Here is an 18,038-nt window from a genome sequence, read left to right on the forward strand (position 1 = left end):
AGCATCTTGTAAGGAAATTAACTTATGACTGATCCTCGGTCAAAATCCAATGCTGGATTAGCATTGCTGATTCAGCTGTGGGCCGGATTTACTGGCTTTCTCTTGCACTCTCCGGCTGCTGCCTGGGTAGGAGTATGGATGAAACACATAGGGATGAGAATATGAGGAGCAACATGAGGAGTAGTGTTAGGGATGGGCCAGATGGGGCACTGGCTGAGGGTTCATGCCCATCAGAGGGCCCATCTGGCCAGGCTGGCCCCTAAACCCTCAGCACACTGGCAGTAGTAGCATCTAGTGACCCATCAGGAAGTGGGATGGGAATACTGTGGGGAGTCCATTGCATGGATTTACCCCAGAGTCCTGGTTCCAGCATTGGACAACTCATTGCCATAGGTGCACACATCCAGCGATAACAGCCATCAGAACTAACTTTGTGGAACCCAGGATGCAATACACTGCTACCTGTATGGGACTCCAGTCATCTACTTCTCCCTCACTGATCCATCTTTGTATCCACTTCCTATTCCTAGTCTTGATTTGGCCATGCATCTTCTACCCACATGAATGGATTTCCTACCTACAATCATCCTCCTAGAACTGATGTGCTGACATGTGTCTTACTTTGCACTCTCATGTAGCTCGATACACTAGGATTGTGTGTATTCTGTGATTCCTGACACTCAGCATAAAGCACATGCAATAAAACAGCACAAAACTCACTTTTTAAAAAATCTCAGCTTTAATTAAAAAAATAAAATACACACACACACACACACACAGAGAGAGAGAGAGAGAGAGAGAGAGAGAGAGAGAGGTTCTAGCCCCTATTGAAGACAAGCCTAAAAGTGTGTGGGCAGTAAATGCCTCGTGACTTCCCAGAAGCCTGAAGGGTAACAGAAAAAGATTTTTCAATGTCAGGGGTCAGGCTTCAGTGCCCTGCATACTTCCTTGCTTTCCTCATGGCTAGCTGCAGTAGCATTATGCTTCACTGATGTGCACAATTTCTTACATACTCATACTCAAATTTAAGCAAATTCACATATTTATGACATATATTTTGTAATGTAATATTTTGTCAGGACAGATATACTCTTGGGGTTTTGTCTTCTATCTCTGTGGGGAGTCAGATCAAAGGAAGCAATTTCAGCTGAAAAGAACCCTTAAAACCTGGTTTAGCTATTCAACCATGTAGGGCAGGGGTGCTCACACTTTTTTGACTCGAGAGCTACTTTGAAACCCAGCAAGGCCCGGAGATCTACCAGAGTTTTTTTTACAATGTTCGCGCCATCATAACATATAACATTTATGTGTACAATGTATGTTGGTGTACCTTGAGCCCCACTGAGTATAACAGGACTTACTCCTGAGTAGACAAGCCTAGGATTAGGCTGTGAGGCTGCAATCCTAGCCACACTTACCTGGGAGTAAGCCCCATTGAGTGCAATGGGCCTTACTCCCAGCGTTTCCTCCCAGAGGCACCTGAAGGGGGGGGTCGGCACTCTGCGATCTACTCATTTTGCCTTGCAATCTACTGGTAGATCGCGATCCACCTATTGAGCACCCCTGATGTAGGGAAATCACATCCAAGGCTGTAGGCTGAGTAAAGAAGTGAATTTTTGAATGTGCTGGGAAGAGACGCTTAAGAAAAATAGCCTAGTGTGCTTCTTAAACTCTGAGTCTGCACTGAATTTTTTCGCCAGATGATGATTTTATTAGGAATATATCACTTTTCAACCAAGTTCACAAAGTGATTTGCATAGTGATTTGCACAAAGTGATTTGCATATATAGTGTCCTTTCCCAAAAGGACTCATAATCTTTAAAGATGCAGAAGGAAACACCAGTAAACAGCCCCTAGAAAAGACACGTTCTGGGTGAAAGAGGGACAGTTGTTCCCTCTGCTAAATACAAGAAGAGCACCACTTTAAACAGTGCTCTTTGCCTGGTTAGCAAGGTTTGATTCTACCTTGGAATTGTCACTGGTGGTGCTATCTGCCATGTCCATTTTCCAAGTTTTAATCATAGGCTTCCAGAATGGGCTCGGCTACTTCAGTCTTCAGTAGGGGAAGAAAGGAGTCATGCACATGTGCAATCTCACAGCATGGATACATGTATCAAAAGACCCACAGCCTTGTGTTTATTCTGCACACCAAGATACAAGCAGCTACAGACTATGGTACTGGGAGCAGAACTCACCACCCTGAAAATCTTTTATTCTTCCCACCCCACTACTGCCAAAGTATCTAGCGCCCAATCCTATCCTTGAGATATGCAACCGTATCTCCATGTATGCTGGCACAATGAGAGCCCTACCAGTGTAGAAGTCTCCCTGCTGACAGTTGCACCACAGATGCTGGCACAACCCTGGAACAACATCACACTGACGTAACCTTGATGTCACTTGGACTCTGGCGCACTTCCACCAACAGAGGCTGAAACCAAGTATGATGTGAGAGGGATGTTGCAGGGACGAGGATGAGTCAATGCACACCATATCCTAACTACAAGTGATGGACATACCCCCAACACCATAAAAATGCTATGCCAATCACAAAAACAGGCATAGATAGGAGTAACCCCAAAGGGAAGAATGGAGAAGGGAAAAACAACTGAAAATCTATATACCTCACTAACCTCCACCCAATTTTTTACTGTATGTATTCTGTGATTCCTGACAAAAAGCAAAAAGCACATGCAATAAAACTGAGCACAAAACTCACTTTTAAAAAAATCTCGGCTTTAATTGAAAAAAACAAAACACACATGCACAGAGAGAGAGAGAGAGGTCCTATTACAAGGCTGAAAGCATGTGGGCAGTAAATACCTGGTGAGCATAGGATATAGACTACATTTGAGAGACAATGACAGCACACTAACTCCAGTATTAAGTCCCTGCTAGGGAGACCACAGCTCAGATGATCAGATACAGGTATGCACTGCACAACAATGTTTTGGTCAACGATAGACTTCATTTACAATGGTAGAGCCAGGGCTTTTTTTCTAATGGAACGCGGGGGGGGGGGGGGGATGGAGTTCCAGCACCTTTTTGCAGGGGCCCCTCCCCTTTGGAGGCATTCCAGGAAGGGAGGGGAGCAAAACAGAGGCATTCGCTGGGTGGGTGCTGGGGGGTGCTGGGTGGGTGGGCGGGCGGGCGGGCGCCTGGCCCCTGTCTAACCGCACAATGACCCCCACCTGCCCCCATCTCCAAGCCCTTGCCTGAGCCAAGCCCGCCTCCTCTCCCACCATGCTCTGCTTCCCTGCGCAGCTTCCAAACTGGTGGAGGGTGCGGGGGACACACGCTGACGCCAAGGAGGAGGACAGACAGCCAGCCAGCCAGCCAGCCAGGGAGACGGGCTGCGGCACCCACGGAACGCCCAGGTACTGGCTTGGCAGAGGAGGAGGGGAAGGAAGCTGGCTGATGCAGCTCGTGCCAATCTGCAGCACGAGCCTAGGCGTGTCTACTCAGAAGTAAGTCTCATTGTGCTCAATGGGGCTTGCTCCTGGGAAAGGTGCATAGCCTTGCAGCCTGTGAGCCCAAGCCTATGCATGTCTACTCAGAAGTAAGTTCCATTGTGTTCAATGGGGCTTACTCCTGGGAAAGTGTCATAGCCTTGCAGCCTGAGTAGACAGGCAGAGGAAGGGCCCCGAGGCTGCAGTCCTCTCCACACCTTCCTGGGAGGAAGCCCCACTGCCTCTACTGGGACTGACTTCTGAGCAGACAGGCAGAGGAAGGGCTCTGAGGCTGCAGTCCTGTCCACACTTTCCTGGGAGGAAGCCCCATTGACTCTAATGGGACTGACTTCTGAGTAGACAGGCACAGGATTGGGCCCTGAGGCTGCCATCCTATCCACAGTAAGCCCCATTCACTAAAGTGGACTTCTGAGTAGACATGCATAGGATTGGGCTCTTAGGCTGCAATCCTAGGCACTTTCCTGGGAGTAAGCTCCATTGACTAGAACGAGACTTACTTCAGAGTAGACATACCTAGGATTGGGCTCTTAATCCTGGCAGAGATCTATATCTGCACCCGTTTTCACATGCTAAGGGCAGGTGAAAAGGGATTCTACGTGTGTACAACGTGCTGTCCAGCCTTGCCAGAGATCCTCCTCATCCTTCCCCCACAAGCATGCCCTCCACCAGCCAGCGTTTGCAGCTCCTCTCCAGCAATGCATAGCAGCTGCTCAGGGCAGCAGAGGACATACAATTGCATGCCAAGTGCCTTCCCAAAGACACAGAGTATTCTGATACCTGAATTAAACCATATTTAATGGCTTGTTTGCAAACGTAGCTGTTTCTATGTGCACCTAAGGACCCCTCTCGTGTAAGAATTCCCTTTATGTTCTTACTCCCACAGTTGCTTAGAGTAATTTTACTACATGGAACTCATGTAAGCCATTTTTTGGAATCCATTCACTGCTTCCTCTCCTCGAAGTAGTGCCACACTACATACTACATGCTACAAGTGCACCTGTACAGTATTTTTCCCCATGTATAGAAAAAGTAGCTAGGGGGAAGGGGATGTGGAGATTGACAGCCCAATCCTATGTATGTCTACTCAGAAGTAAGTACATCTTTAGGGGGGAAGCACACACAAAATATTTTATTTCTCCAATAAAAAATGGTTTAAAAATAAACAAACAAACAAACAAACAAACAAACAAACAAACAAACAAATAAATAAAAGATTAACAAGTTGTGAGTTCCTGCACCTTTCTTTTCTTTTCTTTTAAACAAAAAAAGCACTGGGTAGAGCAGTGATTATAATGGAGCTGAAATTATTGTGTAACTGTGTAACCTTATGTAGGTGTGACCAGTGTGTTGTAGGTTGACACACCCTTCCAGTTGGTGGATCAGAGCTGTAACTTTACGGTTTACCTTTGCACAAGGTTATCTATTGGCCGACAGGGAGCCAAGCTCCACCACTGCGAGTACTCTCCCCTACCTGGTGAAGCATGCAGTGTGTGACTGGTGCCGAGAGGAGAAGTACTCTCAGTAGCAGCTCCTGATTCAGGGGAGCTTGGAGGGGAGGAGAGATTGCACAATGACTTAACTGCCTAATAACTCCTTTCAGTGAACACATCCCCATCAGTAAGCCATGCATACCTGTCAGATGCTCAGAAGCTACAACTCTCTGTTCTCAAAGGTAAACTTTGGTTATGGGAACTATGATGAAAGGGTACTTGGCCCACAAAGGGAGCATTTTGCACAAACAACCTGCTGTCCCTCACAACATGTATGGCAAGATCCTTTGTTAATGCTTGTTTTCTCAGAATTCTTATGCAGGGACTCTGCCCCAGGAGGACTTCACACACAAATATCCAAGTGACACCTCTACTGCACCACCCCAACAAGGGAGCAAGGACAATGCATTTTACACATTGTCAAAGGAAGAAAAGGAATATCGTGCTGCAATGTATTGGTGCTGTATCTCTTTCTCATGTCTCTGCCTGCCCCTGTTCTGACTGTTCAGAATTATCATGTGTCTCTGCAATCAGCTTTGTGGCCTAAACATCCCTTCCTTAAGAGCAGGCTGTGCCTGCTCCTCTTTGGTGAATGCCAGGCAGGGCCTAGGAGAGGGGGGTAAAGGGACTAATTTGTACCCAGGCCCAGAGTCCAAAGGGGGGCCCTGGAGCCAAAGGAGGAAGCCCAGAAATTTCCTGGGATCTTATGTTTTCCTGTCTACTCAGACTTGTTGCCTGCACGGTATGCTGGGGACACTACTGATGCCACATGGGTTGGTAGACCTGGGCTCCAAAGACTTTTCCGGCTGTCTCTACCCTCCCCCTCCCCTGTGTTGCCCCTCTCTGCCCCTATTCTGCTTGCCCGTCACCACCCTCCCCTGCTCTGTTTCACCCCTCCCTCTTTGCAAAGGGGCCCAATAGAAACTTTGTACCCCCTGATATAATTCCTCTCAGAGGCCCTGGTGCCAGGTACTTGAACCATTGTTACTGCTGGCCAAGCAGTCATCCAAATCTCTTTTGTTTTTCTGGACTGCACCATTGCCAAAGGGGAATGAACAGTGGTCCTCTGTAGTTCCACTACAGCCGCCCCTGGCCCCAGAGATGGAAATGTAATGTCCAAGCCACTAATGCTCTCGCCCCCAACAGGGCACCACTGCATATACAGTCTGATGGCACTATTTCCTTTCTGAAACACTGAATATGCATCTCAATCCACAGAACATATGTTACTGATAATGTTGACAAGTCCTTGTTACTCTCTTTTTGTTTCTCCTTGATCCCCGTAGGCAGCTGTTCCACAGGCAAAGACACCATGCAGATCCAAAGAGAAGCCTACAGCCTGACTGCTGTGTTCAGGCTGAGTGGATAGGGTGATTAGCTTCTTGGTCATCAAAATGATGTCACATAGACATAGTGTCAATGGTGCACCAATGTAACATCACTGACACATGACATAATGCCAATGCATAGACATCATGCCTATTATGTGCTGATGTCAGGGCACTGCTCCATGTGTGACAAGCTGTGTGGGGGTTTCCATGGACTCTGGGATGTTACTGGGAAGGGCTGCATCAGCATTATTGGGAGGGCTGTGCTGGAATGGCATTGTCTAGACAGACTTAGGATATTACTGACGTCGCACCAACATCCACATAGCTGTAACTATTAACCATAACTGTTATGGGTGTGAAGTCTAATGATAGGACCATTGTGTCTAGGACAACTATGTTTCAGTCAAATGCATCCCGGAATTGGACATTTGTGTCCATTTTTGTGTGTCCTCGACATTTCTGTCCCAATATATGTTTATTTATATATACTTCTTAATTTTTGAGTTAGGGCTGTGGGAAGAGGCTTTGGATATATAACATAGGATATATAACATAACATTTGTTGCCCAATTTGCTTCTTTCCCAGTAATAGTGGGATGCAAATGACTGGGAGGCAAAACAAACAAACAAACAAAAACCAGACATGAATGTCCAGGGACACCAATGACCGGGATGCATTTGATGCATTTGCTGTTTTCAGGCTGGGTGGATAGGGTGATTAGCTTCTCGGTCATCAAAATGATGTTGCACAATAGTCCAGGATGCAAATACTCTAGCACTGTGAAGTTTAGGCATGTATGGGCAACGCCTGATAAACCCTTAATGCCAGAAATAGGATTGAGTGAGACAACCCAGGGGTGAAGTGTCCATGACCACGCCTCCTTGCCCATGAATAGGACTACTATAATACATTCAACAAAATAAGCAAAATATTTTCCATCTGCACAACTTATGCCCAACATGGAATTCCCTTTTGTTGTTTGTTTCTTTGTTAAGTGCAAAGCACTTGGCTCTGGATATATTGCATAGCAGATACATAGTCATAAGCTGATGTGCACGCAGAGACACATTTGCATGGATTTTGCCAGTTCCCACATTCTCAGCATTCTACTCGGAAAAACCATTGGCACTCTGCCTGCTGTTTATTCTTTCCCACTGAAACACGATGCTGTTTCCACACAGCAGCCAGTACGTGTTTTGTCTCTGGTGGGCTGCAAAAGCAAAGAAACAACCTTGCAAACCACAGAGCAATAAACTGCAGGCAGGGTCTGGAGAGTGCTGGCAACGGCATGAAAAATAGACCACCTGGGCTAAGGTTCTGCTGTCTAATTAAAACCCAGCTGCCAATAATATAGAGCCTTTCCCCCTGCCTGTGACACTATTTTAGAATAATGGGATGGATGATCACAGGCTGAGGGTCGAGTAGAGGCAATATATTCACCATGCTAGTGGGGCAGGATTTTAAAAATAGACATGAGTGAATGACTTCTCAGGGCTAACAAAGAAAAAGGGAAGGAGGGAGGGAGAGTCTTGAGCTGAAATGCTGAACCTGTTGATCTTCTTCTGTAGCTTGGAGCAGATAGCAAAATGTAGCTCAAAGAAAAGCAGACTGACAAGAATTCTAGTAAAAGCCTACTGAAGTGCTTCTACTAGAGTAGAGCAGAGCTCACCTTCCTCTGTGAGGCACATCCATAGAAGAAGAGAGATGTATCTTTTCAAGTGTTCTCCACTGTTAGTACCTTCTCTGATATGGACCTCATTTTTTCATGTTATCACTCTTCCTCTGATGCTTTGACTATTGCTGTGCATTACTAAATCTGTCTCCTGGACTGATCCAGTGAGCCTCAGTCTTGTCCTCTGCCAGTTCTATCTTTCATAGTGGTTTCCAGTGGCTTCTACTATCATAGTCCATACTGACATCATGAGGAGAAGGGGGGCTCTGACCCTCTTACTATTTGAGCTGCACTTGCAGCTACTGTTTTTAGAAGAACATGGTGGAGCATTAGAATTGGGGGAGTCAAGTTGAAGCTTGTAGATTTCATAAAGGGAACCCTGACATTCTCCCCATAATTCGAGAACTGCCACAGTCCCACAATGAAACTTGATGGCCTGACCTATGATTTCGTGATCATTTTGCAGAAGATGCTCAGGACAGAAGATGCTTTTAAGACAGCAGTTCTGTTTTCAGTTGCACCACATTTTAATTCAGTAGCATGGCCTGGGCTGTCTGTTAAACCCTGGTTATTGAACTCTGGTTCCCCACACACATTGGTAAAATCTCACAGTCCTTGAAAAGGTTATTATACAGCTCCCTGAATGGTTTCTAACATAGACCTGCATGGGATGAAAGGGAGTGGGGAGCCTGTAATTCGGGTTGTCAGGGGAACAATGCACAATTAATTCTTGTGGCATCAATATGATACATCTCCTCTGCAAACAGAAAAAGAGGGAGGAGTGTGTTGCTGGCAGCATCTCTGCTCATATTGGCATCAGGAAGCATCACAGTCTCTCAATTCCTTTGGGCTTGAAACAGCATATCTGGAGTACAATATGCTTGTTTGCAACCATGACTGTGTTGTCTAGCTGGTTGCTGCTGGTTAATTATAATGCATTGACTCCTGTAGTTATTGAGCTTTCCTCACACCCTTCTCCCCCCCCTGACTATTCCACTTAAGGAAAGCCTCAGCATAAGTATAAATAAGAAAGAGGCTTCCCAGAGACACTCTGAAATCAGCACCATTGCAAAAATACAGTATGGTCAAGCAGACAGGTTGCTCTCTTCTTTGTCTGTGTCCAACCAGCACAATAGCCCCTAGCCAGTCCACTTGCTGGGATTGGCATGCTCCAGCCAACTGGGCAACCTAGCCCACCTGACTAGGTCAGAGAGTAGGTAGGGATGCTCAGGAGTGTGTCAATGAACCAATCAGATGGACCTGTTTGATTGAGATGGACAGTAAACCCTAGATTTCTTAGGGTCAAGCACAAAAATGCTTGGGGGCACAATCCTTACCTAGACTTTGGCCAGCACAAGTCCCTTGCACCAGCCCAGGAGTGTTGTGAATGTACCATAAAGCATGTTTGTGTCTACTCTGGAGGAGGTTGTGCTGAGCTGGGTTGGGCTGGCACAAGGACACGCGCCATCTACCCTGCGCTGGATTCATAATCTTGCTTTTACATTTGCCTCTGTTTTTGTCTTTTGTTTGCCAAAATCCAGGTACTGCTAACACACAAGCTACTTTCCAAACCTGCTTGTTTTATTCTTCCCTTCTAGTGTTATCCAGTTTCCCCCATCCTTGAACTTGTAAAACTCTCTTGTCATGTCATACTCCTTACCTGCCTTTTTTTGGTTGAGCTCAGAGTTTGCCCTAGTTCTTCTAGAGCAGGGGTGCCCAAACCCCGGCTCGGGGGCCACTTGTGGCCCTCAGGGGCTCCCAATCCGGCCTGCAGGAAGCCCCCAGTCTCCAGTGAGCCTCTGGCCCTTCAGAGACTTGCTGGAGCCTGTGCTGGCCTGATGCAACTGCTCCAGCATGAGAACGACTGCTCAACCTCTTACCTGAGCTGTGGGATGAGGGCTCCCTCCGCTGCTTGCTGTTTCACATCTGTAATGCAGCAGTAGCAGTGAAGGAAAGGCTGGCCTTGCTTGTGTAAGGCATTTTATAGGCCTTGAGCTACTGCAAGACCTTCATTCATTCATATAAGTTCTATCTCTAAAACATTCATTTATGTAAACTTATTCAAATTTTAAATGTAAATTAATTCTTTTATTTCCCGGCCCCTGACAGTGTCAGAGAGATGATGTGGCTCTCCTGCCAAAACAGGACACCCCTGTTCTAGAGTCTAGGCTACATGCTACAGTGGGGATCTGTTGGGGTTTACAACCTATTGGGATGGAGGCTTCTGATGATGATATATCTTTATTTGTCTTCATGTTGGAAGCAGAGTTTGGCTCTGGCATAGGTATAAATCAGGACAAGAGGAGAGACAATGATACCAGGACCCCTCCCCCCCCATCATCACAGTTCCTTTTTTTCTTTTGTTCAGCCGCGAGTTAAAAGTTCTTTTGGGAATCCAAGTGAGTATGCTCATCATCCAGTGATTCTAGATTGTCATCTATCTTCTGACAGGTATAGAGCCCCATATGTGGATCTCACATAGTTATACTTGCATCTGAACACCAGTTTCTGTACAATGTAAGCCATTGTGTATCTCTGTTATGCATAAAATTTCCAATGGCCATTAGGACTTTGCATCATCTTTCCAGGGGTTTCAGCGGTTTTGCATTTTTCACATAATAAAACTTTGCATTTTCTTTCTGTCTGCCCAGTTCTGTTTTCTTTGTTGGTACTGACAGATTTGAGACTCCTACTCATGATTGACTGAGCTGGCAGGGCATGTGATTCGACTGGTATATGTTAATAGTTTATTAACCTACAGTATGATTTGTGCCCTTCTTTGGTTGCCTTTGATATAAATTGTTTGGTTATGCTAACAAATCTTTCAGCTGCTAGACCATTAGCTGCAGATTGTCTGGGCTCATAGTTGCGTGAGGAAATCCTTCTACAAACATTTTGTGCAAATATTTGAGATTCTGCTCAGCTGTACTAAGGCCATTTGTTTGAGATTAATATATCACAAATGAGGTGCCTGGCAAATGTAGATTTGGTATGATTTATTCTAGCATTTGCAAGAGTTGCACCACCACAAAACACTGACTGCACTAATCAACTATAAGTTGATATTGCTTTTCACTATACTCAGTCTGATCCAATCCTGCCAAAGTCTTATTGTATAGATTGCAGGCACTAATCGGTTCTTTACAGTTCTGTCTTTGGTACTTTGCACAGATACAGATATTTTGGACCATATTTTCAATCTGGTCATTCAAAATTGGCTAATGCAGTGCACCCAATGGGCTCATACACTGTTTGTGGAGTATCATTTCGAGAAATCTTTTGTGCATCCATCTCAGCACCTCTGAAGTGCATCTTCTTTAGAATTGATATCTTCTCTCTTTTGAATATCACGCCATTTTTCAAAGATAGACCTGTTATTCTAAAAGTACTTGATTATCTTCAGTCTGTTGTTTGCACAGGGATCAATCTGTACTGAGGATTTCTTGTTCTTCTTTGACAGGTTCTTTGTCACTGATTCCTTTGACTTGGGAATGTTCCTCTACTATATGTACTGTATGCTCTTTATATTCCTGTCTGTTTGTATAACATACTCTTGCAACCTATTTGTTGTGCAGCATTTTCTGCATGTCTTTTCTAATGGTAGACATGGCTGTTGCCTTGCCTGCCTGCTGCGTGTTTACTGGGCACTTCATTTTCTGTGCTTTCTATGGCTGATGGCCTAGAACAGTGGTCTTCAACCTTTTTCATGTCATGACCCAAATAATTAAATTTGTTTGGCAGTGCAAATCCTGCCTCCCCAGGACCCAATCCGCCCACCCCTGCCCCATTTCCCCCTATGTATTGTTTCTTTACAACAACCGTATGAGGTGGCAGCCTGAGCAGGCCTTAGGAGCTGCCAGGAAAGACAATGAGAAGAGGCTGTGTAGGATTAAATTACGAACTCAGTTTTAATTATTCAGTACCATTATTGGATCCAAGCCGTCTCTTGCACAGGCTTTGAAAGGTTGCCACAACCCTGCAAATGAGGCTTTGCAACCCCATTGGGGTCATGACCCACAGGTTGAAGAACACTGGCCTAGAATAATAGACTGTTACAAGCCAATCCAACATAAATACCAGTGTGGCAATGCAGTGGCAGCAGCACAACTTCTGCAGCATCCTGTGAGGGATTTGTGGCTGCTGGAGGTCTCCTGGGAGTAAGGGGACATTTGTCCATTTGCCCCAGGGTAAGCCCCAGCAGCCAAAATGAGTCAACTCGGACCTGTGTCACTGATATCATTGATCCGTGCAGGCAGACCAAACCCAGGAGGGGGGTTTTGGTACAGCATGCACCAGCGCAGCTGATCCCACCTCCTTCCAGGGCATGCTTCACGGTGGTCACAAAAGGGGATGTGCCATTCAATGCAGACAGGCTGCTGCTACAAGTGGCAAGCAACCAGAGGAAAAGCCCTAGAGCTGGTAAGTCAGCATGGGGGATGGGGAGGGGAAGGACGGGGGCTGAGACCAGGGTGGGGAGGGATGTGTGTCAAGACCAGGATTCGGGCAGTATAGGCAGCAGCAGCACTACCAAATCCTGTACCCCTTCCCAGCCTTGATCCCTCTTACTGGGTCCACTTGGATTTGCAAAGGCAAAATGACTGGTGCAGGTCCGAGTAGAACCACCACGGTAGCAGAGGCCTACCCCCTGGAAGAGAAACAAATATTCCCTTACCCAGAGGAGACCTCCGGGACTCCCATCCCCAGCAGGATGCAGCACACACTCCAGTGACACAGCTTCATTAGCACGGCGGATTAGACAAGATCTGGCTGTTTGTCTAGCATTACAAACCATTGTTCAGAACGGATAAGCAGAAAATCAATATGAAATGAAATCCATCCTTCATTCACACTATTTTTATTGTATCACATTCATATAGAACTCCATTCTTAAGCACATCATTCTAGCTGCAAAGGCACAGTCTTTTATTAACAATTGCAGTTGGGTTATCCACTCACCAATTGTTCCAGAATAGTCATGGTCCTGTTCATGGAACATTTCTCTTTGTGTGGGGAGGCATTTCTCTTTGAGTTGCAATCAGTGTCAAATAATGTAAATAGCCTGGGTCTTTTCTGCCTGTTTTTGTAATCTCGCCCTGGAGACCTTCGCTATGCAGATATCTCTGCTGCCCCTTAGACCAATGCATATTAGAAAATGAGCACTTTGGGGGGAGGGGGATGGGACTGCAGATCACTTACCTGTCTCAGATCCTTCGTATATCTACTCTGTTTATTTAACATTTATAGGAAGCATATTTCTTTCACAGGTCTGGGTGGAAGCCATTCCACTTGGAAGCAATACACTGTCTGATTAAATTTGATTATTGAATTCAGATTCCAGACAAGTTTTGGTAGCTTAACTACTTTATTGCCAAGGTTAATACTCCTTACTAGAGTTCCTATCATAGGCTTGTACAGGTGTTCTCATCTAAGACAGGAAAGGGAGAGGAGAATCTGGAGGTGGGGGTCAGGGCTGGCACATCCATGAGATTGACTAAGGTGGTCTCTGGAGGCAACTGATTGGTTGGGGGCATCCACCTCTGCCTACTCACCTCCACTGCTGTTCTTCTTCCTCCTACTCCCTGGACTGGAAAAGTAAGAGGGGGACAGAGTGGAAGTAAAAATGCAGACAGGAGAGTGGTTGGACACTCTAATTCAGGGTTGGTAATCTATGGCCTAGGAGCCTTATCCAGCCTGCCACTTGAAACCATCTGACCCATAGTGCCAAAAAGATATAGCCACTCAGCCCACAGTGGTCTTAGAAAAGAATTCAGGTTTGTAATTTTATCTCTTTAAGGCTTACAGTAGAAGTAGACCAAGAGCAGAAGCTTTCTTGAGTGATATTCTCTGCCTGGGCATGCATCTCTCCATGCCATACCCATCTCTTTTTTTCTTCGCTCTTAGGCCTAATTGGGAACCTTGTACATGCATATTGAATGCACATGTTTTCTTACTATTGACTGATCTGATGTCATGCCCCATGTGGAAGAAGGTTGTTGACCCCTGCTTGGGTCCATCACACTCTTCTCCACACTTTCTCTCCTGCTCTATCACCTTCTTCCTTTTCGAATCCAGGAAGTGGAAGAAACAGAGCTGGTACATCACCAGGGTAAGGGTGGCAACATTTGGAGTACCACCTCAGGTGCCTGGAGATCTTGGATTGGTCTATTCTTCAGGAGGCAGTGCACATTATGCCTGAATACAACACATAACTCTCTGTAGGGTTTTAAGAGTCACTGTACCACCTTCATTTTCAGAATCAGATCCCATATTCTCTCTTCTACCTTCCCATATGTTACTTCATCCTATTGTCCTTTGTCCAGCATGACTGCTACCTTTTGGGATCTGCAACAACCCTTTACCACCCAAAGGCTCATTGCTACAGACATGTTGAGGTGTCACCTTCCTGGGTGGTGGCAGAAAAGAAACCAGGGAGTGTCCATACTGCTTCCATATGTGTCCATATATCCATACTGCTTATTATCAGACAAGAACACAGAGATGTGCAGAGGAACAATCTGGCTAGGATCACAATTAAAATGACTTGCATCACACAAAGCAATAGTGGGTTCAGCCACTTGACCAGGAAATAAAAGAATAATTGCTTACTGTCTTTCCTGTAGAAGAGAATCTCCAGTTTACACTCTTCAGGTCCCAGCAGTGCCTGCCCCAACTGTGCAATGGAGTTGTGTGTCGTGTCAGGCCCTGTGAGGAAGTCGCAGGTGCAAGGGCGCTGCATCACCTCCACTCGGGAGTAGCCAAACATTTCACAGAAGCCATCGTTGCAGTAAATGATGGCACAGTTCTCCATCTGTGCATTGGCAATGAGGAACTTGCGATCTTGGGGGGAAATGAAAGAGAAATGCCCAGGGTTACCATGAAGCCCTTGACTGTAACAATACAGAAGGGGCAGAATGAATGACTATCTGTTTATACCCACCAATATCACAAAATGGTCTCTTTGAAGCATCTTGTAGACAGGCAGTTTTCCTGCCGAGAGAAACAACTTATGAAGACCTTGACTTTACATCAAATGCTTCTTGTCTTAAGGCAAGAATGGTAGCTACAGGCATCATTGCCCTACTTGCCCCCCTCTTCTCATTCTATTTTCTGAATAATACTGAGGTGGTGCATTTTTGATGGCTCCTGCTCTTATGGCATTCTGAGATCTGAACTATGCAGGTCATCCAAGGAGTAAAATAAGAACATAAGAACATAAGAACAGCCCCACTGGATCAGGCCATAGGTCCATCTAGTCCAGCTTCCTGTATCTCACAGCGGCCCACCAAATGCCCCAGGGAGCACACCAGATAACAAGAGACCTCGTCCTGGTGCTCTCCCCTACATCTGGCATTCTGACATAACCCATTCCTAAAATCAGGAGGTTGCGCATACACATCATGGCTTGTACCCCGTAATGGATTTTTCCTCCAGAAACTCATCCAATCCCCTTTTAAAGGCGTCTAGGCTAGACGCCAGCACCACATCCTGTGGCAAGGAGTTCCACAGACCGACCACGCGCTGAGTAAAGAAATATTTTCTTTTGTCTGTCCTAACCCGCCCAACACTCAATTTTAGTGGATGTCCCCTGGTTCTGGTATTATGTGAGAGTGTAAAGAGCATCTCCCTATCCACTCTGTCCATCCCCTGCATAATTTTGTATGTCTCAATCATGTCCCCCCTCAAGCGTCTCTTTTCTAGGCTGAAGAGGCCCAAACGCCGTAGCCTTTCCTCATAAGGAAGGTGCCCCAGCCCCGTAATCATCTTAGTCGCTCTCTTTTGCACCTTTTCCATTTCCACTATGTCTTTTTTGAGATGCGGCGACCAGAACTGGACACAATACTCCAGGTGTGGCCTTACCATAGATTTGTACAACGGCATTATAATACTAACCGTTTTGTTCTCAATACCCTTCCTAATGATCCCAAGCATAGAATTGGCCTTCTTCACTGCCACCGCACATTGGGTCGACACTTTCATCGACCTGTCCACCACCACCCCAAGATCTCTCTCCTGATCTGTCACAGACAGTTCAGAACCCATCAGCCTATATCTAAAGTTTTGATTTTTTGCCCCAATGTGCATGACTTTACACTTACTGACATTGAAGCGCATCTGCCATTTTGCTGCCCATTCTGCCAGTCTGGAGAGATCCTTTTGGAGCTCCTCACAATCACTTCTGGTCTTTACCACTCGGAAAAGTTTGGTGTCATCTGCAAACTTAGCCACTTCACTGTTCAACCCTGTCTCCAGGTCATTTATGAAGAGGTTGAAAAGCACCGGTCCCAGGACAGATCCTTGGGGCACACCGCTTTTCACCTCTCTCCATTGTGAAAATTGCCCATTGACACCCACTCTCTGCTTCCTGGCCTCCAACCAGTTCTCAATCCACGAGAGGACCTGTCCTCTAATTCCCTGACTGTGGAGTTTTTTCAGTAGCCTTTGGTGAGGGACCGTGTCAAACGCCTTCTGAAAGTCCAGATATATAATGTCCACGGGTTCTCCCGCATCCACATGCCTGTTGACCTTTTCAAAGAATTCTATAAGGTTTGTGAGGCAAGACTTACCCTTACAGAAGCCATGCTGACTCTCCCTCAGCAAGGCCTGTTCGTCTATGTGTTTTGAGATCCTATCTTTGATGAGGCATTCCACCATCTTACCCGGTATGGATGTTAGGCTGACCGGCCTATAGTTTCCCGGGTCCCCCCTCTTTCCCTTTTTAAAAATAGGCGTGACATTTGCTATCCTCCAATCTTCTGGCACCGTGGCCGTTTTGAGGGACAAGTTGCATACCTTAGTCAAGAGATCTGCAACTTCATTCTTCAATTCCTTAATAACCCTTGGGTGTATGCCATCAGGGCCCGGTGACTTATTGATCTTTAATTTATCAATGAGGTCTGAAACATCTTCTCTTTTAACCTCTATCTGACTTAACTCCTCGGTCAGGAGGGGCCGTTCGGGCAGCGGTATCTGCCCGAGGTCTTCTGCCGTGAAGACAGATGCAAAGAACTCATTTAATTTCTCTGCCATCTCTAAGTCTCCTTTTATCTCCCCTTTCCCTCCCTCACCATCCAGAGGGCCAACCGCTTCTCTGGCGGGTTTCCTGCTTCTAACATATTTGAAGAAGCTTTTATTATTCCCCTTAATGTTGCTGGCCATGCGTTCCTCATAGTCTCGCTTGGCCTCCCCTATCACCTTCTTACATTTCTTTTGCCACAGTTTATGTTCCTTTTTATTCTCTTCATTAGGGCAAGACTTCCACTTACGGAAGGAAGCTTCCTTGCCCTTCACAGCCTCTCTAACTTGGCTGGTTAGCCAAAATGGACCAGATGAGGTTACTTTAGGGCTATTCTGCCTTGGCAGTGCAAACCTCAACTTGGTAGCATTTTGTTCTTTTCTACTCCTGTTATTCTATGGGCACAAGCCTAACCAGGTCTACTCAGAAGTAAGTCCTATTTTGTTCAATGGGGCTTACTCTCAGGAAAGTGTGGTTAGGATTGCAGCCTATGAAAGACACGGACCCTATAGTTATCAAAATGTTCCATCCTTTATTAGAAGTTTCCATTTGGATTGAGTAGAACTTGGCAAAGAGAGGGACATGCCAGCCATTCACAGAGACTAAAGGATGATAAGGGGCATAAAGGGCATTTGAAAAGGGACCTGATATAGAGGTGCTTTCAGAAGCCTCAAAGTCACAAGTGAGGAGTTGGAATGCTTGGTAGTGATAAGCTAGCATAGGTCAAAAGAACCTCAGTGTTCAGAGACAGTACAAGTTCCTGGGAGGGAACCTGCTTTCATGCCTTGTTTATGAGCATTTTGAAAGCTTCTGCTTGGGTAGAAGGACCTTTGATCTGACCCAGCAGGGCTCAGTCTGTGCAGTTATCATCCATACTAATAGTGAACTCAGGTGGCCAAGAGCTTATTAGTTTGCACACAAAATGTGGCCATTCAAAAACAAAGCAATGATTTCTGCATACTCAGGAGTCTCCTTAAGGACCCAGACATACTTAAGTCTGTGCATTAAAAGAAAAGTTATTTTTTCCATTCCATGCAAACAGCCCTGTGAACTTCCAGGGC

At 45.9% G+C, this 18,038-nt stretch overlaps 1 protein-coding gene across 1 annotated transcript in view; it reads right to left on the reverse strand.

Moving 5' to 3' along the window:
- KCNH6 (potassium voltage-gated channel subfamily H member 6) overlaps positions 1–18,038 on the reverse strand; it is a 124,135-nt gene that overhangs the window by 85,603 nt on the left and 20,494 nt on the right. The window contains exon 2 of the mRNA XM_066627209.1: positions 14,571–14,801. Coding sequence (XP_066483306.1) covers positions 14,571–14,801 — 231 coding nt within the window. The remainder of the gene's footprint in view (positions 1–14,570; positions 14,802–18,038) is intronic.

The sequence above is a fragment of the Tiliqua scincoides genome, chromosome 5, assembly GCF_035046505.1.
Source record: "Tiliqua scincoides isolate rTilSci1 chromosome 5, rTilSci1.hap2, whole genome shotgun sequence".
NCBI classification, from domain to species: Eukaryota; Metazoa; Chordata; class Lepidosauria; order Squamata; family Scincidae; genus Tiliqua; species Tiliqua scincoides.